The sequence below is a fragment of the Pipra filicauda genome, unplaced genomic scaffold, assembly GCF_003945595.2.
Source record: "Pipra filicauda isolate LSUMZ 115617 unplaced genomic scaffold, ASM394559v2 scaffold18_size4552066_pilon, whole genome shotgun sequence".
Taxonomy (NCBI): Eukaryota; Metazoa; Chordata; class Aves; order Passeriformes; family Pipridae; genus Pipra; species Pipra filicauda.
Genome location: NW_024104298.1, coordinates 2,166,501 through 2,189,684, shown reverse-complemented (window position 1 = coordinate 2,189,684; position 23,184 = coordinate 2,166,501). Strand labels below are relative to the sequence as shown.

The following is a 23,184-nucleotide window of genomic DNA, read 5'->3' as shown; positions in this document are numbered from 1 at the left end:
AATATTTATTATTGCCATCAGTCACATGGACGGTGGGACTGAGTTCACCCTCAGGTTTGGAGGTGACACTGAGCTGAGCGGGGCAGTGAATTCATCGGAGGGAAAGAGACACCATCCAGAGGGACCTTGACAGGCCTGGGGAGTGGACCTGTGCCACCCATGTGACATTCAGCCAGGCCAAGTGCAATGTCCTGCACCCAAGTCAGGGTAATCCTCAGCAGCAATACAGGCTGGGAGATGAATGGATTGAGAGCTGCCCTGCCGAGAAGGATTTGGGGATACTCGTAGACATAAAACTGGATGCCCAGAGAAAACGAAATAAATCTTTGCTGCCAACTTGAGCTGCATAACCAGTTGCCTGGTTAGTATGACTCAAAAAAGCGCTGGATGGGTGTTTGAAGGGAATAAATACCACCATAAGCTTGCATTAGAGGTTGGTTTTGGCTGGGTTTTGGTTTTCACTTGTAGATGTTTCACCCAAAGGATTGGGTGTTGGGTATTTATATTTTTATATCTTTACAAGTAGTGTTGTACAGCTGTTTGAAAACCCTGTCAACAGGCAGTTGCATTCTGTGGTTGAGCAGTATTCTGTATTCTCTGCAGGCTGTAGTACTTGTCTTTCTCATTTTCTCTGTCTGTAAATTGTTTTGACTAAGGAAGCATAATAAAGAAAAAATAGTATGATAATTTGATTTCTTCCCATTTCCCTCTTCCCCATCTTCAACTGCCAGTTCCTTTCTCCTCATTCACTTTTTTCGTACATGTTGCCTTTGTTAGCAGTTAACTTCTGGTTCTATTTTGTATAGCCTTCAATTCATCTAAAAATATGGTTAGACTTGAATTTACAATGAAATTTCTATCATAAAGCAGGAGGGTGCTATGGTAGAGTTTCACAACACGTGTACATACATTTAGTCCAAAAGCAATTAGCAGTTTTAAATCCTAGTTTTGTTCAAATTTGTAACCTTATTGTTTGAATACTTGGGATTCTTCATAGCTGTGAGAACGTGCCATCATTCAAACCAGAGGAGTAAATGAATTCTCTATTGTTGCCTTTGTATTGCCAGGGAAGTTTGTGTGGAGCTGTGCTTATTCAGGTGTGTATAGCCTAGAATAAAGCTGGAAGCTGTGTTTCTCCTGCTGGGCTCCTTTCTAGGGACAGCAGCAGCACCAGCTGCCACCAGCTGCTTGTGGCAGCCAAACGAGCTACACTTGGGAACGACTTAAATATGCAGCAGCAAGTTTCTTTATTGAACAGTCTCCTAATTCTTCTTTAGGACTTCTGCCACTGTCACTGGATATTTATTTTTTTTATTTTATTTTAAAGACATAAGTGCACAGGTGGTTTGGTGCTTTGAGACAGTAATTTAGGAGAGGAATTCGATTCCATGGTCCAAATGAGGAACTGCAGCATTTACCACTTCAGGTGAAATCACTTTTAGTTTGATTTGAATTTGACCTGATGTGACTGAAAGAATACTTCCACTTTTTGCTGGTTGGTGTGAGAATATGTAAGGAAACAAACTGAAATCTACTCTGGGACCCAAGGTGTTGTTTGGCTGCCTTATTTCACTGGTCAGGCCTTGAAGAAAATAAATAAAGGGCAGCTGGAAACTGGTGAAATGTCAGATGCTGTTCCTGACCTGGGCCATGGATTCAGCTTCCTATTTTCGTCGATGTCCCAAAGGTCAGATCATCACTTGCAGGAGTGTGGGATCTTTCAGTGTTTGCACCTTATGTGGTCGTACACAGGTAATGCTTTGAGTCCTGCTAATTTCATTTTCCAGGAGTAATTTGTTGTTTGATCTTTTTTAAAAAGCAGTACTAAACCCCTTGTCCTCTCCTGGCAGGTTGTTGGCACCCCTGTGCCATCCTCACAGTGGTACTGGCACAAACTTCAGTACACAAACTGTGTCTTGGAGCTCACTGGGAAATGGATCCAGGCAGCTTTTCCTTTTGTAATGAAAAAAAACCCAGGAAAAATAATATATATGGCTTTTAAGTAAAAGCTTTACATTTAGTTTCATGTTATTAACAGTTCAATTAAATGGTTATCCTTTAGAAAACATTGTGGTTTATTTCAATAGAGAAATTGTGAAATGATCATTATGCTGCATGTGCATTAATAATTGTCATGTAGGAGGTTATAGTTCATATATAATTGTCCTGCCATTAATATGATATATTTTATATGGTTGAGTCTTTTTAAAGACAAGATCTTGTGAAGGAGAGACCTTAAACTTTACATTAACACTTGAAGAGAAGAACTGAGTTTAAAATTCTTGAACAGTTGTTTTATAGGAAGCTGGTTTAAATACTTGGAGGGTATTTGTTACTTTTACATAAAACAGTGAGTAATTTTCCTACTGTAGTTATAGAACTGTCCAGATATATACTTTCCAGATAGGTGAATAGTTCTTTTTAGTTTTAAAGGCTTTTCTGGTAGCTGCATTAGCTTTTTCCAAGAACTGTGGAACTGCAGAATAGTTTTAGTTTAATTTTTGAAATTAGCAAGAGAGATGATATTTCTAAATAAACTACAAAAAATTAACTTGTTTCAAGTGTAGAGAAAGGCTGAACTAGTACAAATGATAAAGACTAATATTCCTTTCATAGAGATATCTAGACTGTTGAGATGCAATCTGTACTTAAAAACGTAGAAAAAAAAATATAACCTGACTTTGATCAGTCGTTCATATGCATTAAACATATAAAAATACAAGAAAATACTGTTCAGAAACCTAACAGATACAGATAGAAGAGAAACTAAATTTTCTTGCCTGTGATAGATTTTTCATTTCAGTACATTGTTGAAAGCTTCAGGTTCTAAGAGGTCAGAATTCATTCATTTCTGCCCTGGAAAGTGAATTCAACAACCTTCTATAAATATCATAACCAGAAACTTTTTATCCATATTCAGCTGAATGTTCTTAATAAGTCCCATAATCCTTTTGTAATTTAAAGTGTTATCAATGACCCTAAAGGCTGATGATGTGGGTCATAAATTCAATTTCTGAAATATTGGAAGTCCTCCAACACCTTTAAAAAAACCCTCAAGTATTTATGTTCTTCTTCATTTCATAAATTGTTTTGATGACAACTTATAAAAGTTAAACTAATCTGCATACTTTGGAAACAGGAGGACAGACTTTCTTTTCAGGATACTTTTCATTTTCGTAACACAATAAAGTCGGGCAGTTCAGAGGCCACACTCCCGTAAGAAGTACAGGAAGCTGTCTGGATCAAGATTCTTTGGATAATTTAACTTTAATGATCGGTGCTGCACTGGAGAACTTTCTCACGTGGAAATTTGGTCTCTCTCTTTGCCTCGGGAACTTCTGTTTATTGGTTCCAAAGAGCATGCACACAGAAATATCCTCGAGGCAATGATTGTAAGTGACACCCAAACTGAACTGAGTTGTTTTTCTGTTTATTTTTTTTAAAGCAAAAATTAAATATTGAGCTATACAGGACATGGTTTTGATTGAATTGATAACCAGTTCAGATTCCGGTATTGGCTTTGTGGGAGGTATCTATTTCTGGTATATGTGTGTGTTTGCTCTCTTTCAAGTTTGAGACTTAACTACTGTAGTGGAACTATAGTGGCAGCAAATTAATGGGAGTTCTGTTGTCAGTCAGATATGGGGAACCTCTTGCATCTATTACAGTATAAAGATGATACATTTCCAATTTTGAGGAACTGTCGTATATTACCACAGACATAATAGCAATATTTAAATGATGTTATTTCCATTAAAAATGTTAAGTTTCTTCTCTATTTCTGTAGTGGCCAATGCAAGTAAAATGTACCTTTCTGCATTGTCATGAACCTGTAGGAAGCTTCTGAGTTTTGTAAGGCAGTAGTGCTGGGGCAGTTGAATTAGTGGTAGTGTGTTTCAAGCAATGAGAAAACCCCTTCTATGAGTCAGGTCTTCCAGTGCTTCCCTCTGACTACTCTCTTGTTTGGGTTGCTTGTTTCTTTAAAACAAGCAAAAAGATAACAAGATGATAAATGTAAGTATTCCATATTGACTAAAGAAGAAATTAAAATGGGGCATTCAGAGAGGAAGTAGTGAAAAAATGAAGGTTTGACATTGGCCAGTTTTGGATTAGTTGTCTGTCAGGTTATTTTAAAATAAAATAAAAGTGCTAAATTGAACTGCACTGGTTAAGCTGTTGGGTTTTTTTTGGTGCATCATTTGAAGATAACGCAGAGGAGGACCTGGATATCATCCAAAAAGGACTTTAGTAGTGGAAATTATGAACTTCTAAAAAAAATCCACCACTTGAGAATGGAAAAACTAGTAACAACCTTTGGAGTAGACTAAGGCAAGTTGGTTGGAACAAGTGAGCAGAAGAATGCAGCTATAGTAGGGGCTCTATGATGTGCATGTGGAGAAGGCAAGTACAGGATTGTACCAGGTACAGTATTTCCAGCAGAGAAGAAAGAATTATTAACATTGTGCAGACTTTTACTAAGACCTCATCTGGAGTTCTACTCACACTTCTGGTTGCTTTTGTTAAGAAAAATTAAAACTGGAACTGATGCAGGAAAAGAGATTCTGAAATGAGAGAGCCCATCATAAAAAGAAAAAAATAATTGCATTTTGTTAGGCTTGGCTAAATCTGTGAGTGAGAGAGAGTAGAGGGAATAGTGTGTGAGCTCAGCTTTGTTAGCAGGACTGATAGATATAAAGTGGACATTAATAAGCTTAAAGTGGAAATTTAAAGTAGAACCACAATGCAGGAGGGAGAGATGACGTAGGGAGCGGTTAATGCATCAACCTTCACCTGAGGGTGTAATCTCATGAAGGAGTTTTTGGCAGCAGTGGTGGCTGACATATTCCCATTCTTTCTCAGCTTGCTCTGTGTGCTTTGTGTTATTGAAAGCACTTGTAGTTGCATGGCAAATGCACAGTTGGAGCCATGAGCCAGCTGTGTGTGGATTTACCTAAGACTTCCTCGGTTAGATGAGTTCCTTTGCCTCGTTGCATGAGTTCAGGTGTGATGTATTAGTGCAGGTCCCACAGGTGGCTGTAGGACCATATGAGAAGTCATTGTGTCCTCAGACAAGGTTTGGTTTTAGCAGCAGCACTGCTGAGGCACCCCATTTCCTGACAGGTTGTTCCTGGGTTTGACTGTCTGGACACTGCTCTTGGTGTAGCTATGCTTTAAACCAAACCAAGCACCTGCTCTGGATGTAACACTAAGGGGAAAAAAAAAGGGAGAGTTGGTTTATCTTAAGTGTTTTGGGTAGTTTTTGTTTCTCCTTTGACTTGCCCAAGGACAGCACAGTAGCTCGGGGAGTTGCCTGTACTCTCATGTAAAAAATGCCATGAAGCCACAGCCTGCAGTGGAACAAGGCTATGTTAGTACATGAATAGGATAAAAAAAGTTCTGTGAATAGTAAAAGAGAAAAGTAATGATCATCATCTGTAGCTGATGAGCCTGAAGATGCTCTACAACCTCTCTCTTTTCTTTTGGCGGCAGAGCTATTATTTTTAATATATTCCTCTTTGTCACTGTGATAGAAGTGCTTTTTTAAATACATTTGTTCATTCTTGCTGTGTTCCTTCTCACTGTTGAATGATTTCATACTTAAAGTAGTTTTATAATTTTTTTTCCAGATTCCCTTCACTACCTCCTGATCTTGAGCACTAGGTCTTTCTTCACAAAGAAGGGAAACAGGCAAAAGATTTGGTCAGTTGTTAAAGGAGTCTGTTAAGAGAATGGCATCAGTTTTTTTGAACACTCTTGAACTGATGCTTTTGATACAGCTGCTGGGGTGGGGTTCTTTCTGTGAAGTATTACAGAATGTTTGAACATAAAAATAAAATTTGGGGGATTTTGATTCCATGCTTTTATTCCAGTACTTACAGTGGGAATTTATTTCTCCTTATTTCTCCCCTCCCTAGTTCAAGAAATAGTATCTGTGCTTTGATGACCAATCTGCACCTGCCCAAAATCACTTCTTGCATGAGATGTAGATTCTCATGTCCCTCAAGGTGAACCAGAGGGACAGGAAAGAGTTATATTTGTAATCAGTTTCCTGAGTTTTTTACTGCTGAGGGGGCAGGATGCTTTAGCTTAATGAACCAATTTTTGTTCTTCTTTCTCACCAGCAGTTAAAAAACTGTTCCAGAAAGTGTTGTTGAGAAAGTACCATTTTCTGAGATGCTTAGAATTGTTTGTCTCTCATTTAGGGGAATGTCTCACAACTTACCCATGTATGCTTCGTACATACATGCCTAAAAATTATTTTTTTGCTCCTTCTTTCATTTGTCTGGAACCTGCACAAATAATCAGTCACTTTCTTGAAGACTGATGCTGCTATTGCAGCATTTTGACCTATGTGCTGATTTAGGAAGGTGAAAATAGTGTCCAAAAGCAGCAAAAGCAAATTAGTAGTGAATCGTTGGAAACACATTATCAAGGAAGAAATGAGTTAAAAAAGGAATCAGTAGAGCCAAGAGCCTGAACTCCTTAAGAGGTGTATCTAGGAGTTACTTGTCCTTGAGGTCTCGACCATTCTCTAGGAAGTGACCTTTAAAGAGTTGAAAAATACAAAACCAAGGGAGATCAGAGGACAGTCTCCTGGAGGAGCCGTTCTGTGTCAATAGCTATTGCTTCTGCTTCAGTGTCATCCAAACACGAACTTGAAATGATGTGCTGTGATCTTGTGTGTGTGTCACATGGCCCTTCCTGTGGCAGTGTGGCCCTTGGAAAGCCACCTGGCAGGTAATGTTGGATCTTATTCCAGTAGGTCTTGACAAAGTAAAGTTACTCTTATTGTACCTGCTGTGGCTGCAGCTTTTAAGACCAATTCTTTTAAGACCATGAACCTATTACTACAATAATTATTGAAAACAGAGTTTTCCTGTCTGTGTGCTGAGATTATTTGCAAATGGTTGTTTTCAGACAGTGAGGTAGTTTCTTCTGTTTTCTTATTAAAAAAATTAACACAGTAGTAGATGTTCTGATAAAATTTGTTAAGCACATTCCTTCAGAGGTACCCTCCAGCTGAGGCTCTTCTATGAGTCTGTGAATAAAATGGGAAAATTTACAAGTATAAGGTCAATGTTAACAGATAATTATGGAATTCAGGAAATGAAGGATTGTTGTTCTATATGTGAACATAAAAATATTTTCTAAATCACTTGCATGTGAAGAATGGTGTTCGTGACTGGTGCTGAAATATTTACTTCATAGTAATAGAATAGCAAATTTAGTGAACATCTTATCTTAATGTTCTTCCTTTTCCATCCCCTCAGCATCCCAACCAGTCAGTGTAAAAGAAGAGTTGTTTACAAACTATAGGTACATTAAAGATATTTTTACATATCAACATCTGTTTATAGTGTATGTATGCCAAAGAGATTTGACAGATATATAGAATGACTGATAAAATCATTCTTACTTTTTTACTTGATAAGAAGAAAAATCAGGCCACAAGCCTACCATTTCTGTTTGTACAGATTAGTTAAGGATGGCTTATCCTCCTTGCAGCTTGGAGATAGGAAAGACAGGATAGCAGAAATCTCTTTCTGTCTGTATTTACTTTTATAGTGACAAAACCATGTAAGCAAACCTATGAAGTAATTTTTTTTTTTTCAGTTTGCAACATGAATTCTAAGCATAACCTAAGGTTTTCTTGGGGAGTGTTGCCACTTCACAGGCACTGGAGTGGCTACTCTTTCTGTAGTTTTCTTGTGGACAAAAAGAAACGGTTAAGATTCAATGGTCTATATTCTTTCTTTTTATGTTGGATTGATATTAGAAAGTATGTATTCATATTGGGGTGAGATCCAATGAGCTGCTGTCTTGTGCTTTGTTCTTTGTAGGTTTCATCCTAAAGCTGAGTTAAAACACAGACTTGGTTTCAAAGATGTGAGCTGTTGAAAAGTACTCGTGGTAGAAATATTGCTGCCTGGGAACTCAGTTTTGCGGCTTGTCCTGGGATATAGAATTTTCTAAAGAAGTATCAGATCTTCAGCCCAAATGTTCTTCTGTGCCACAGTCATCATAATGCATTATTTTAAATTTGCCTTTGAGAATAAACCAAAAAAAGTCTACCCAACATTGCCAGTACTGGCTTTTTAAATGTGAGTGCCCTCTAATCCAAAGTGCTAGTTTACAGAAAGGTTCTGTCACTATCTTAAGCTGCAGTTCCATGTACAAATGAGCTGATATAGTGCTAATTGGAGGTTTAATTAATTTTGGGAATACTTAATTTTCAAAAGAGGTTCACTTCAATTAAAGGCAAACTTAGACAACAAGTATGTATTATAAATTATGTGGATGAATGAAGAGGGAAAGAGATCTATCTCTTTAAAATGTGGTTGCAAATTACTTTCTTTCCAGTAATTTCCATCAATTTGAATACAGTTGTTTTGAAAGTATTAACCACATTAGCACAAAGCACTGTTGTCTGCTGCTTAGGTAAGCAAATGCATAACCCTTAAATAAAAATAAAAAAAAAAATCTGGGTATATGTGTCTTCACATCTGTAGTATGCATATATGTTATTGCAACAAACTGACATAGCCCCCTTAAGGAAACATCTTCCATTTAAGACCTTTGTTGCATGTTTCAAGTTCTTAATAGTTAAACCCTGTTAAAGAAGGAAAAGGAATCTAGGTCCTCTTACTTTCAAATGGAAGCTCATTTTTAAAGGAGCACTGTTCATTGGAAGAGATGTTGTTTGCCATTTTGGGTTTTTTTTTTCTGGCAAAATGTTTAACTTTTGTTTCTTACCTTTTTTTTTTAATTTAAATTAATGAAACTGAATTAGAGAGCCAAAATGCATTGTTTTGTATCCAGTTCCTCACTTCATAAAAATTGAGATTCATTTGGGATGTTGAGCAAATTCTTGGTGATCTGATATGTAAATGACCTCAAATCTCAAGTTTTATGGCTCAGAAGCATAAGGGTTCAGAAAGTGTCTTTATAGGAAGTTCATTCCCACAGGTCAACTCTGTTCATTGAGGGACATGGGAAGGGAACAGTTCCAAGTGTTTGTGCTTGTTAAGAATCAACAAGGTATATTTGAATCACAACCACACATTCTTGCACAGCAACAGGGATTGGAGGAAAGGAGAAAAGAAGCAAAACAGTCAGATAAACCAAGAAGATTTTAGTATAAAAGGATAGTTTGCAACATATTGGTTTGTAATCTATGTCCCTGAAGTACCAATAACATAAACTAACTAAAATAATTTAAAGTGAAGGAGATGATAAAAAAGGCTTTGGTGGTCTCATATTGTTGGGATTTTATTCTAATTCAAGTGTTGTACTCCTGAAGGATAAAGTAATTAATAATTGATTTTCTTCAAATTTGTGTCTAGCTGTGATTAACTGTTCTGTGCTAGTCAGGGAAGGTATCACCAGAAAATAGTTTCACAAGGGTTAAGGTTACATCAGGCCCTGCCCTGCTTACTCAAAATTTTGGAAGCATGAAAAAAATTGGTTATGAGACTCCTCTTCAGCATTCCTATCCGCTTTTTATGGCCTACATGTGCTTGTGAACCTCATCAATAATGTATTGTAACACTTTGATTTCCATCTGCAGTAGACAGCAAAATCCATCATGCATCCCAGCTTCAATTTAAGAAAATACATTTTGTTTTTTGGCATATATTGCAGGTGAAGCTCCCAGTGTTCCAGATGTTGGAATGTGCTGCTGCCAATGTTGACAAAATATCAGTGAAAAAAATCATCTGTCCTTACTACTTATGTCTTTTAATGAGCCTCATAGTTTGAGTTACTGTAGTCTGTGGCGTGCATGTTGACTGCAGAGAAAGATTTTGCAAGCACGTAGTCGGGGGAGGATGGATCTGAAACCAAATATTTGGTTTCATGTTTGTTGGTTTCATACATGGTTCCATGTATGTCAGCAGGTATGTCTGTTAAGGGTAGCACAGAGAGAAATGAAATATAAAGCGCATGACATTATAATTACAGTTTGTATGACTTAGAAGATGAAGTCTTATTACACAACAACTCAGTTTCTCTGTTTCAATAAATAAATAAGTAGTCTTACCAATCTGTAACAGCTTTGATGATATGTGTCTGGGGTTACAGTTGTTCCTTCGCCAATCTGTGTCACCTTTGTGCTTTAGATCTGTAGAATCTGAGCTGCAGGGTTGGTAAAATGAGCTTTAGAAACTGTCATTTAGTGAGGATGTGATACACATTTCCCCATTACAGTCACAACTGTTGAACAGCTCCTTGTCTCATCTGAGACATGAACTATTGTAGTCCCTTTCCTCACTGGAAAGAGTGTGATTTCAGTGCTGAGACTGAGGGTGACCTGAAAGATTTTTGTTACTTCCAAATAAGGTTTGAAACTACTGTGTTAGGAAGCACACGGAGTTTTGTTTTCTGACTCAGGTTATACGGCATCACCGTGGGCTATTATGACTTAATTTGTAAACTTGTTGTGTGCCGTTGCAGCTGAGGAACAAGTCAGAAAGTTAACTGCAACTGTAATTTATTTAAAAGTTCCTTTGTGTTACTTGGCACGTGGAAGTGGTGGTGTCTGCTTAATTGATGAAGGCACCTCTTATGAGTGTTTTAAAATTACCTAAAATTGGAAAATTCAGGCTTTTATTGTGCTGCCATCATCATGGATTGTATTCATCTTTGTACACATTCTATTGTGTAACTCACACTATTTTGAGGCTGTCTGTAGCTTGAGTATGAGAGAGTTTTGAAAAAGTCATAAATATGAGGTTTGTAAATAGCTGAATGTTCAGGTTGTGTTTAAAAACTTTTCTATGTGAAACTCTAAATTGGGGTGGTGTTTGAATAGAATACATTAATTGTGGGCATCACTGAATTCATAGAATCACAGAATGGTTTGGTTTGGAAGGGACCTTAAAGATCATCTAGTTCAAACCTCAGTTCTTGTTTTCTGTGCTTTGTGGCACCATTCACTTACTTAAGTCTTTGACATTCCTCATTCTAAGTAGAGAAGTTAAAACCACAGTGAAGTTTCAATATGGCCATAAAAGCTGAGACTACAGGGATGTCTCTCTGCCCTCTCTGTTACAGAACTAGAATAAAACACCTTTTTTTTGTCCCAGACTAAATGTGCAAGAAGCAAATCATTGAAGTCAGGGTTCTACAAATGTTAATAGATAATGAAAAGGGAAATCAAGGTGTGGTTGCAAGAGAGAAAGTTGGGGTGAACACAGATCTGATCCTTTGGAGTTGTAGTTTGTAGGCTCATTTTGGATTTGTGATTCCTCCAGCTCTCTCTCCTTCTCTGCTCAAAGCATGTACACACACTCTGGTGGCTGGCCAAGCTCTCCAGCCCAGACTTGGCAAAACCAGGAAATCTAAAAGTAGCTCAGGCAACAGCAAGAAATACTTATATTCATAGAGTTTGTGTGAATGAACAGGAATCAGGGATCTACCTACAAATAAGGATATGGTCTTGTCAGGCATCTCTATACTCTAGTGGTCTCCCAGTCTGTATCAGAATACATTAAACGCATTATTTAATGTCTCCAGAAAGGCTTTGTGGGGGGGGGGGGAATGAGAATGGGAAAAAAAAGGATCATTTTAATTAAGTACATTTAGCTTCTCATAATTTATAGCAATTATAAATTAAAACAACTGTTGCCAAAGTTATTTGAAAGCTGTGATTTAGGTTTTGCAATGTTTTAAATTACCATAATTTAAATGTATTTATACTATTTTAAAGCCATTTTACTTTGACAGATGCTAAAAGTGTAAGGAGAAACTTGGGATAAGAAGGTGACACAGATCTATATAAAGTGTAACTTTTCCATAGAAGATTACTTTGTGAAATGTGGAGGGGGGTGGATTCTAAATCAATGGCTGTATCCATCCAATGCCAAATGAAGCCAATTGAGCCATTTTCATTTAATGATGAAAGTGGATTTCTATGTATTAGAGGCTTAATTGAACATCTTTTTAAAAATATCTGTGGTAACCTCTTGGTAAATGACCAGATACTGAATAATCGTGGGGGTGGATTCAGAAAAGAAAACCGTCAGTATGGGGGATTTTATTGTGTGTTTGGAGCAAGGAAAGGAGAAAGAAAAAAACATTTGTATAGTTAGTTCTGTCTGAGTACATCAACATACTTCACATATAAATAGTTGGCTAATAAATATTTTCCTCGGTTGTGAATATTTACATTGGGATACATTGACTAGTTTTGATATTAATCTTCTGTGTCAGAAATGATCCTATTTCAAGAAATACCCGCAAGTATGTTGTTGAAAGAGTGCAAAAACTGGATTTTAGCTATGTGAGTACAGGTTTGGTTGTGTGATGAATTACACACTTTGAATCATCTGGTATGTAAAGGAATACCAAAAGCCAGTTATAAAGGTTTGTAAGTGCCCTCCGAGGGACACTTCTGCCTCCTCAGGGTACCTTTTATTTTGAGAATTGTGTTGCTTTGAAATCTCATTGCTCAGAAATGTGTCCACTAACTTCCAGTTCACTGTTTGAATGGAAGAATTTGTCTTTTCAGCTGTATTACAGCATTTGTTATTTCACTCAGCAGGTGAATGTTCACTCAATAGATGAACTTCTGAACAAACTTCTTTCAATCCTCAGATCTTCCCTCACGTCTTTCTGAAAAGACTTTGGAATAGATTTCTTTAGAACTCACGTGTCAGTCATTAAATAAGCAGCAGTTAAAAAGGATTGATTTGCCACAGCTAGTGCAGTCATGAAACAATCCTATTCTGTTTTAATAACCTATTACTTTTTCATGTTTAAAAGCTTGACCTACTGTAATTATCCAGTTGAACTGTTTGTTGTTAACACTGGACAAAGATTCCGTATTTTGAGTCAAGGCACCTAGACCTTAGAACACATCTACTAAAAGCTGCTTCAAAAAATACATATTGGTGATGGGGTTTTTAAAGGGTTGCCATTGTTGTAACTCGTGTTTTGGCAAATGTAATTTCAATTTTTAAAAAACAACTAGCTTTTTATTAGTTGAATGCAATACTAACATCTCTCTGAACTAATTTTAATCTCTTTATCTGTAACTTCTGTGGGGATTCTCTAAGTGCCATAGGTGAGAGAAAATTATAAGCTTTTGTGGAATTGGGAAGTACTGTAATGCAGGTTGTTTATATCCAATGATGTCAAATAAACTTGAAATAAACCTAGTTTATGTAAAACAAACAGACAAATAAACCCACACAGCATGACTCAACAGGACTGAAAGCAGGAATGTGTTTCTCGCCTCTGTTTTTTCCCCCTAGTTGGATTAAGCACCAAAATAAAATCCTTTTAAAATTTAATAATAATGTCAGTATATTACATAAGGTTTTTAAGAGCATAGCCTTTCTAAAGTGGAAGGGCAGGAGAATGTCTTTAATATATGCAAATACAAAACCCCTTTGGTGTTCTTTACACTGGTCTGTAGTTAAAGCTATTTATTTTACATTTAATGGGCAGCAAGGACAAGGGGTGTATTCTGTGCCAATACTACACTTGAATGTTGAAATTTTGTTGAGAAATAACAGAATTGTAGCTCAACAACTAAGGGAATGATTTATTTATCCCTGTTTTCTGGGTGTGTGTTCCAGGGGTCCGTTCAGCGTCGTGCGGAGATGCATCAACAGGGAAACAGGGCAACAGTTCGCTGTGAAGATCGTCGATGTAGCAAAATTCACTTCAAGTCCTGGATTAAGCACAGAAGGTGAGAACTAATAATTAAAGTGAATTCCCAGCAGACAGGGTTTTCAATTTGTCAGCCTTTTCTGTGTTTGCTCTCTTTAAGATCCTTTCTGCTTTACAGTTTGTAGAAGTTTTAAAATGAGGTCTCGTATCTCAAATGTAACTTAGGGCATGCATTTCTAATCTTTAGTAGTTCCTACAACTATTCTGTGGTGATAGCAAATATTAGAAAGATAATTAGGTCTAAACCATTTCTATTTTTGTTTGGATTTTTCTTTTAAGAATGAGAATTTCATACAAAAAATAGTTCTGAGTCAAAAAAAGCATACAAAGGAATTAAAGTAAGAACACAGTTTTGTTTTTACTAATCTAGGTTTAGCAAGTAATTTGCTATAAATGGGTGAAAACTTGTGATTAAAGTTTGTGAAATTATATTTAAAAAGTAAGTTTTTATATAGTCATGATTTTAAAACAATGCTGCAGAAGTGCCACAATGTAAATAAAATGTTGTAACTCTAACCTTTCCTATTTCAGGGTAAAACAATGTATGAGTATGCAACCTGTGTGTGCATAAAGTTCTTCTTTTACACCACGTGGAGAAGAGCATTGTAAACTGAATGACAATTGCTGTGTGCAGCTGTGTGCTGGAGATCATATTCTTTTGTACAGTAATATGTTTGGGGAATTCCACTTGTGCCAACTAAGTCCTTGTGAACCCAAATTCAGCAGCCAAAAAGGGTCAGTGACTTGCTGGTAGTTACAACAAGCAGTGTCTTAAGCCTTAATGACTGGTTTGGTTTACAAGGTAAATCACAGGTCTTGCTTCAGACTTTACTGAAGATTATAATTTAAATCTGATAATGCCATTGCTAGTTTCTTGTTTCTAGACCTCCAACAGACTACAAACCATGTTTTCCATAATATTTAGCTTGTGATTAGCTGCATTATGGTTTTGTCAGGTTGTACCACAACCACTGCATTTTGATCTAGTGAATTTTCACTGAAATGATTTGGTATCTTTTTAAGAAGTTCTGTGAGTATTCTAGTCTTTTTCTGAGCCTCATTTTAACTACTGATGCTAGGACACATTTCTACCTTTAGTGGAGTATTGCTTCCTTGCTCCAAGAGTAAAATTCAACCTTTTGAAGCCGTGAAGGAATTTCTGAAAGGGAGAAGTAGCAGACAAAAAAGTAGGGGCTCATCAGGAAGAAAATAGGAGCCAACAGGAATAATAGATTGATTGAAAAAAGGATAATTGAGGGTTTGTATTAGCTGTCTGGGTCTAAAGAAAAGGCTTGGCAGGATATTGAGAAATTTTGGTTGTTTTTCAATTGCACTTGTGTTATATTGTTATAGTTACAATTCAAGGTAGCAGGTCACTGAGTTAAGAGATCATAAACGTTTTCTGGGTTTAGTGTTGTTTTGTTTTGTGGTTTTGGTTGTGGATTGCTGTTGTGAATTTTCTTGTAGTTTTGGGATTTTTTTAAAAGGTTTTGAGTTGTTCTGTGTTAGATTTGTAATATTAAGACACAAAGACACGCAGATGTGTAAGTGAATGTGGAGCAAGTTCTTACATCTACATAAGAATCTGAACCTGTTTTTCACAAACTCTTTCCATCTTCTGTACTCTTTATTTTATTTTTCCTTTGTGCTTTTTGTTTGATTTGGTTTTTTGGGTTTGTTTTTTTTTTTTTTTTTTTGCACCTCTCCTCTATCCAGGTTTATGGGGATTTTAATGATTTTTTTTTCTGTTTGTTTATTTCTGGTATGGCATTCCTTAAACATTGGGGGGCAGCCAGGATGTATAAAGTAAATATTAGATAACTTACCTGGGAGGAAGCTGCATTTGTAAATTGTATTAAAGTGTGAGCTGTAATGGAACAGTAAGATTAATCCTTGGAAACACTTTTTACCTTGAAGTTTTGCCTTCTGCAAGACCAGTTTGGTCTTGAAAGTTATCTTTGTCCAACTTTCCACGTCCTGTCTTTCTCTGAGGCACAGGAGTGTGAGCACAGGATGCTGTATGTGAGGAAGCTGATGTCAGCATCTTCCATTAATGTCACATACATCAGAGTGCTGAGAGGTAAAGGGCCCATCGTGTCTCCACGCTTATGATTAAATCTAAAAAGTCTCTGTCCTTGAGTGCTTTTGCATAGGTACCTGTGTGGGATGACCTGTTTATGGGTAAGAACTTCATCTTTATGTTTGTCAGGAGTGGCAAAGACAACCAACTGCATGGTAGAGCGCTGAAAAAGTGTAGCCAGCAAGCCAAAGGAAGTGACTGTTCTCTCTGTTCATCCCTTGTGAGACTGTACCTGGAGCACTGTGTGCACTCTCAGTGTCTCCAGTACAAGAAAAACAGTGATGCACTGGCATGAGTCCAGCAGAGGTGGACTGAGAGAACTGGGTTTGTCCAGCCTTGAGAAGAGAAGGCAAGCCGAGATTTAGTGCTGTCTTCAGCTACTTAATGGAAGTGGATAGAGCAGATGGAGCCAAGCTCTTCCATCTAGGCACACAGTGAAAAGACAAGAGGGCACATGGATAAGCTGCAACATGAGAAAAAGCCAATTATAGACAAGAAAAGAAAAATCTGATGCTGGTTGCACAGAGAGAGTGTGGAGAACATCCTCAGAGATGCTCAGTACTGGACTGCATGAGGCACTGAGCTGCCAAGTCTATTTTGACCTGCTTGGACCAGGAGTTTGGACTAGGTGACCTCCAGAGGGTCTTTCCAACCCACATGATTCTGTGGTGTTAGTAGCAACAGTCTGCATGTAATCTGTGGGGCAGTACAGTTTGAATTCTATGTAGGAAGAAAACTTAGGCATAACAGTACCATGCTTAAAAAGAGTTAATTTAACACTCGGTTTGATCTAAATTTTTTATTCTTTTAACTTGTGAGCCCTTTGGGTACCAAATATGTTTTTAAAGGACTATTTGCTAGTCTGAACAAATAATTTAAAAAAAATATATACTAATATCTTACAGTAATGGTATCTGCTTTACCACAGCAACAAAAACAATCAAGCTTGAAAGCTTCCCTAGGCTAATGTGTTTATCAATTGATGCTGTTGTGAGCATTTGTGGTATATGATGGAGCAGCCACCAGCTCAGAAGACAGACTTTTATCTGGCATAGCTTTCTTTCCATAAGGCTGCTCAATACTCATAGCATGTATAGGCAGGGACATCTCGAGTGCTTTTTATGTCTGTGTGCATCTCTGCAGTGGTTTGATAATAGGGGGAAAAATTAATGCTAGGTAACGATGCCTGACAGCTAGCAAATCTAATCTAGGCTAAATTCTATTGGATTTATGTATTAGTATTCATGGACTTGCATACTGTGTGTCATCAATCTCTGCAGTGTTGTAATTCAACCATATTAATGAAGTATATTGACACCTTGTCACTGTTCAAGTGGCCACGTGATCTACTGGATTAATGGTGGATATTTTCCATGTTGACAGATTCTACTACAGTTCACTTGGCTTTCATATCGCAGAGATACGAAAAAGGTGAAGGCTGAAAATCTTTAGACATAAAAGGGTTTATTTTGTACATTTTAGAGAATCCATGTGGAAGAGTACTTGATGCTCTCAGAAGATAGTAGTAGTACACTCACTGAGGTCTAAAAAATATATCAGTGTAAATAGACTTATTTTCAAATACAACCCTTAGTTGTTATACTCAGAACTTTTGGTATAGGAAAGGGTAAAAAACATGTTCTTTTTTCTGAATTTGTTACAGTTCACACCATATTTAGTTTGACTGTCCGTTTCCTCTGCTGCTCTCTTTGCATCCCATGCATTTTCTTTCTTTCTTTTATTTTTCTTTGTGTGGCTTGAATATCTGATTTTTAGTTAGCTGCTCTCCCACCAAATATCTCTAAGTGCAAGCACCATTTCTCAGGAAGAGAACAGTGATCAGTTTTTTACTACACAGTAAAAGCCAATACACGTTATTCGTCTGACTTTTCTTAAAGCCAGATTGCTTTCCTGTAACCTGCTGAGTGTTTTTTAAAACAATTTAAAGGACAGTGCTTTGTGCTTACAGTGCATGTCTCTTTGAAGTTGCTTTTCAAGATTTCATTCAACATATTTTGGATTCACTTACTTGTAGTTCATTTCTATAGAAATGCCCTCACAAAGAAAGTGATTACCAGGATTTCTACAGCCTTCTAATAGGCTACACCTTACTTACTAGGTTTATATATGTGTTGATACACAGGTTTGTATGCATCCAAGCCACTCTGAAGCTGAATAGATAAGCTGATAAGGAAGGATTGGGGTTTCCTTCAGAACCCAAACTGGTTCTTCTGGAAGAAAGCTGTAAAGATCATCTGCAAAATGCTTTTCTCTGTGACAATGAGCAAAATTGTAGCCAATAGAGAAGTGTTTTGAATATAGTTCTTGGCCTACATCTGGCACTGAAAGGGGCAAGAATATTGAATAAATACTGGCATTGCTATGGATCATCCACTTTAGGAGAAGAATTCCAAAATTATTTTACTGCGGGGGGAACATGTGAAAGTTGGCATCATGTTTTTGTTGGGGTTTTTTGTTTGTTTTCTGCAAAGGGCTCACAGATCCCAACATATTTTCAGATTGTGGTGATTTTCTTCCAGTTGAAACCTTACTCTTGTTCTGGTTATTTCCTTACATAGTTTACCCTTGTTGGTTTAGGGTTTTTTTATTATTTACTTAATTTAGACTTGCATTTTTAAAATCATTTTACCAGGGCAGTTCTTTTGAAAGGCTTTATTTAGTTCTGAGTAAAGCTGCACGACGCAGTATCTTTAACTTTTGATATTGGAAGACTGTGGTGAATCACAAGTTATTTTTCACAAAAGTATCTGTGTGTAAGATTCTGCACATCCCTCCCTGTTTTTTCAAGGGTTTCAGCAAAAAAACTGATGTCAGTGTTGAGCTCATCTCTTTTAAGTAAAAAATACTACAAATCATATGTCATCAAATTTTATGATACTATACCATATATAGGCGGGATTTGAAGAAAGAGTGAGTGACTCATTGCCTTTGATTTGGAAATACCAACTAATCTGGAATTTCTGGTAGTTGTCAGTTCTGTGTTCTACCATATTTCACAGATCAAGGGAAGTGATTTCCATTTGTGTGGCATTATTGGGCCCACACCTGAGCTACTGCACCCAGTCTGGGGCTTCACAATTTGAGGGGTGCTAAAGAATTGGAAAGGTCCCAGCAAAGGACTGTCAGGATAATAAAGGACCCTGCAGCACATGATGGGCAAAGAGAGGTTGAGATTGCTGGGATTGTTCAGTCTGGTGAAGAGAAGGCTAAGAGGATATTATAATGAAGTCTACAACTACTTGAAGAACTGCAGAAATGGCAGGGCCAAGCTGCCTTTGAGTGACAGCTCTCGGAACAAAGAGTGATGGCCAGGAATTGTCGCTTGGAAGTCTCAGGTCGAACATGAGGGAAAACGTGTCCACTGGGAGGGTAGTGCAGCAGGTACAGGTATCCCAGAGAAGTCATAGGACCTCTGTCCCTGAAGGTTTTCAAGACTTTGCTCGATGAAGGCACAGCTGTCCTGACCCAGTGTTAGCAGGAACCTCACTTTGAGTCTGGGCTGGGCCCAGTGTCCATCAGAGGTCGTTTTCCACCAGCTTTCCTGTGATCTAGTGAAATTATGAAGAAGGCACCATTATAGGTTTTATTTCATTGAAGGTAGAAAATGTGAGGCTATTTCAGAAAATGAAAAGCTGCATCAGCTTGATTTTGCTTTTACTTCTATTATCATTTTAACCCTATGAGGAATCACAATCAAAGTATTTAGTGATAGTAATATTGCAGGTGTAACTATTCTACAGGAACTTTCTTGAGGGTTCATTGGGTGTGTATATCTTGGTACTGAAGAGATTGAGGCATCTCTTTATAGACTTGCAGAAATCACATGGTATTAGTGACACGTCTGTTTGTAAGAAAATGCACAAATAGGGAATTTTGGAAAGAAAGTGTTTAAAATGTAGGTAGCTGCCTGTCATGGAGTTTGTGTTGCTGGTGTTTTAAATACCGCTATAGTTTCTATGTGTGCTGTACAAACAACAAAGCAGGTAGGGGTAAAAAGGTAGGAAGCATTTGAATTAACCATGTACCTGTAGTAATACAAAATTAAATGTAAAAATAACAACACTTTTTTTGAAAATTTTTTTGAAAGAGTGTCCAGGTCTCAATGGAAGGGACCTGTAGTAGAGTTTGTGCCTATCAGCAGGACTTGAAGACTGATACTAGAAGCCACTTTGGATGTTTGTCATTTCAGGAATCTGCCTTTCTGGGGAATGTGTAGTTCCTATCTTTGTTCTACTTCTTTCCCACAGGGGTAGAACTGTTCCTGTTTTGGTACAGAGAATGTTACCTAAGCCTTTCTGAGGGGCTTGCTTGTTTAACTTAATGAAGGATTTGAGTTTTTTCTTCTTTTCTTTTTCTGGAGAAGCCATAGGCTGGTTCAGTTATAAGTTCAGTTCTACTCATTTGTATGTACAAATTTCATAAGTGTCTAACTTTTATAGTTCTGCTATAGCTTTCATAAACAAAGTGTCATTAGAATTAAATACTTCTGTACAGAAATGTAACATAAGGGATGGAACCAGGCTTTTTTTCCTGGAAGACATTTTTGTAGGTGTGTAAGCAGGTTAACCATAGAATAGAGAAAATGAATCACAGGAATGCATGAGAACATAACAAGGGGTTCCTTTTCAGGACTCCTTTTTTTCTTGCTACTGGAAGTCAGTTCATGGCAGAAATGGTGCACATGTTTTTCTGGCTGGAAATAAAGAATTCAGTCTTGGGCAACACTTCACATAATGTATTTTTTTTTCTAAGTGTAAAATACAGCATTATATATTAGGGATATATGTATTTTTTTGAGCATTTTCTAGCATGTGCCCAGTTACAGGCTTCCAGGAGCGGGATACTTAAGTGTCACTGGTCAAGTTAATGTTGTTTTGACCTCTTTTGGAGTCACACATACAAATTTGATTGGTCCAGGGAAGCAAATATGATGTTCTGTAGGGAAATACGGCTTTTCATCCAGATCATAAGCAAAGAGTTACAAAGATGGACTATATGTTACTATTTTACTTCAAGAACGTAAAATTTCTGGAAATATTGATGGAAGCATATTCACAGCAGTGTTGATGTAATGCTTTCCTTTTCCATCTTCATCAGGGAAAGCGTAGCTTGTGAATTTATTACACCCACTTTAAAGCACATAAGAATATTTACCTAATTTTTTATGCACTGTTGCTTAAATAGAAGGCAAATCGTTAAGTTTTTATGCGTTGCAGGCAATTGGTTCTTTATTCCCCCTAATCAGTCTCCAAAACAAGGACAGCTTTGTTTGCTGTATGACTTCAGTCCCTTGCCTTTAATATGTATCTGGTTTTGCTGGATTTACTACAGCACTGAATGCACAATGGCTTTGCAGGAGCACACCTCTTCCTCTTTTTTAATCTTTACTACTTGGCTACACACTGCTCTGATAGCTTTGTTCATCTGTTCTTGGTTTCACTGTAGTGCCAACACTGTAAAAATGACTATTGTATTCAGTGGCTGAAACCACTGTGGACTCGTTGCTCATTGCCAGATCAGGTCTTTATGTAGAATTGTCATGAAACTGCTTTTGAGGAAGCAGCAAGTTTAGTCAACAGATCTCTCAGTTTTATAAACAGAAATTGTACCCTTTGTAGGTTTCAAAATGCAGATATATCAAGTGTATTTTACTGTCATTTTAATAATTATTCATTCTAAGAATAACAGAGTGTTAATTAAAAAAATGCTGTATCTTGAAATTCTTAGAGTGCATATAATAATGAAATAATTGTGTAATTAACACTAAACAGAATTCATGCAGCAGATAATAGATAATTTAACTGTTATTTTTATTATATAAATGAGTACCCAGTTGACCTGGTGTTTTTTTAAGTAATCATAGTTGATTGAAAAGTGCTCCTGTAGTAACAGTGCTGTAACCTTTTCTCTCACTTCATATGAGAGGCACTGGCACAGGTTGCCCAGAGAAGCTGTGGATGCTTCATCCCTGGAAGTATTCAAGGCCAGGTTGGATGGGGCTCTGAGCTACCTGGTCTAGTGGGAGGTGACCCTGCCCATGGCAGGGGAGTTGTAACCAGATGATCTTTATGGTCTTTTTAACCATCCTGGGATTCTGTATCACGCTTCCATGTATGTGGAACAAGAAAATATGTTCACATCTGTGAACAAGAAAATAAGACCAATACAAATGAATCTTATTATGAAAAGTTTCTTTAAACTTCATGTAATTTAAATCAGTGAATATAGTTTGTCCCTTAAAAGTTAATTCCTCTTTGTATATATAAAATAAGACTTAGGAACCATTTGATTAAAATATTTACTGAAATAATTAGTGAATCTATTTGGGTGTAATACGTAATATCAAATCATTTTTCCAAAGAAATACATGTAATTTATGCACATTTTAGTCATCTCAAGTAATTAATGATATTTGCTAATTCAGAAAAACTTCTATACAGACTTACTCTCACGCAGCACTTCTACTTAATCTATACAAAAATTGATCAGTCCTTTAAATCTTGTTTGAATCCCATCTGTACTTGAGAGCTTACAGACATTTAGAATGCAAGTTTCACTGAAAAATAGGCTTGAAATATTTTAAATATTTTAAATTCTTGGTAGAATTTTTGAATTTAAGAAAAACATCTTCAGATAGTGCTTGTGGTTCAGCATAAATCACAGAACAAGCAAAGTCATAATTCAATTTATGCAAAAAATCTGGAAATGTGCTTCTAAAAACATTTATTTTAACAATGCTCTCAAGTCTTCATTCTTAAACGTTGTTGTCTTTAGTCTCTTTGCAAAATTCATGAGGTATGTCCAACTTCTGTTCTGAAAAATGAAAATGCTTTCCAAAACAGTTCTGTCTCTGTACACAGTCTGTACTCATCTAACATCCTGCCAATAGTCCAGAAATGGGCTCTGACTGTGCCTGCCGTAATTCAGGCTGGTTACACAGGGAATATAATAAGCATCAGCTGTATTTTCAAATATTTTCTGTTTGCATGGAAGCCTGTATTCTGTTCTGGTTTGTGCAATCAACAAAACCCAAGATTAATTGCAGCTGAGCTGCAATTTTTATTAATTCACTGATCCAAAGAGAACCTTCTTTGACTCTTAAATGGTGAATTTGTTGTTTTGTGAATCTAGAAATGTACGTCACGGTGATATGATAAATAATCCCGGTGCAATATCAACCTTCTATACTGCTTTTCGTTTTTAGGATGACAAACTTGTGTCCTCCCATAGCAGTAGAACATTGACAAAACCCCCATCTTTTGGTTGTGTGGCCTTTGGTTGGGACAGTCTATGTGCTGTGCAAATCTTCTCTAAAATATTTCATTTTCAAAAGTGAGATTCGTGGTTTGTGATCCATAGATTCCTATTCTTTCTGTACTTTCCAGTCTTCTGCTGAGTTAGGTACATCA

General features: G+C 37.0%; 1 protein-coding gene across 7 annotated transcripts in view; it reads left to right on the top strand.

Annotated features, from left to right (window-relative positions):
* The window catches only part of CASK (calcium/calmodulin dependent serine protein kinase), a 210,025-nt gene that overhangs the window by 39,697 nt on the left and 147,144 nt on the right, over positions 1–23,184 (top strand). For all 7 annotated transcript variants that reach the window (XM_027741886.2, XM_039380225.1, XM_027741879.2 and 4 more), the window contains exon 2: positions 13,581–13,693. In XM_027741886.2, coding sequence (XP_027597687.1) covers positions 13,581–13,693 — 113 coding nt within the window. The remainder of the gene's footprint in view (positions 1–13,580; positions 13,694–23,184) is intronic.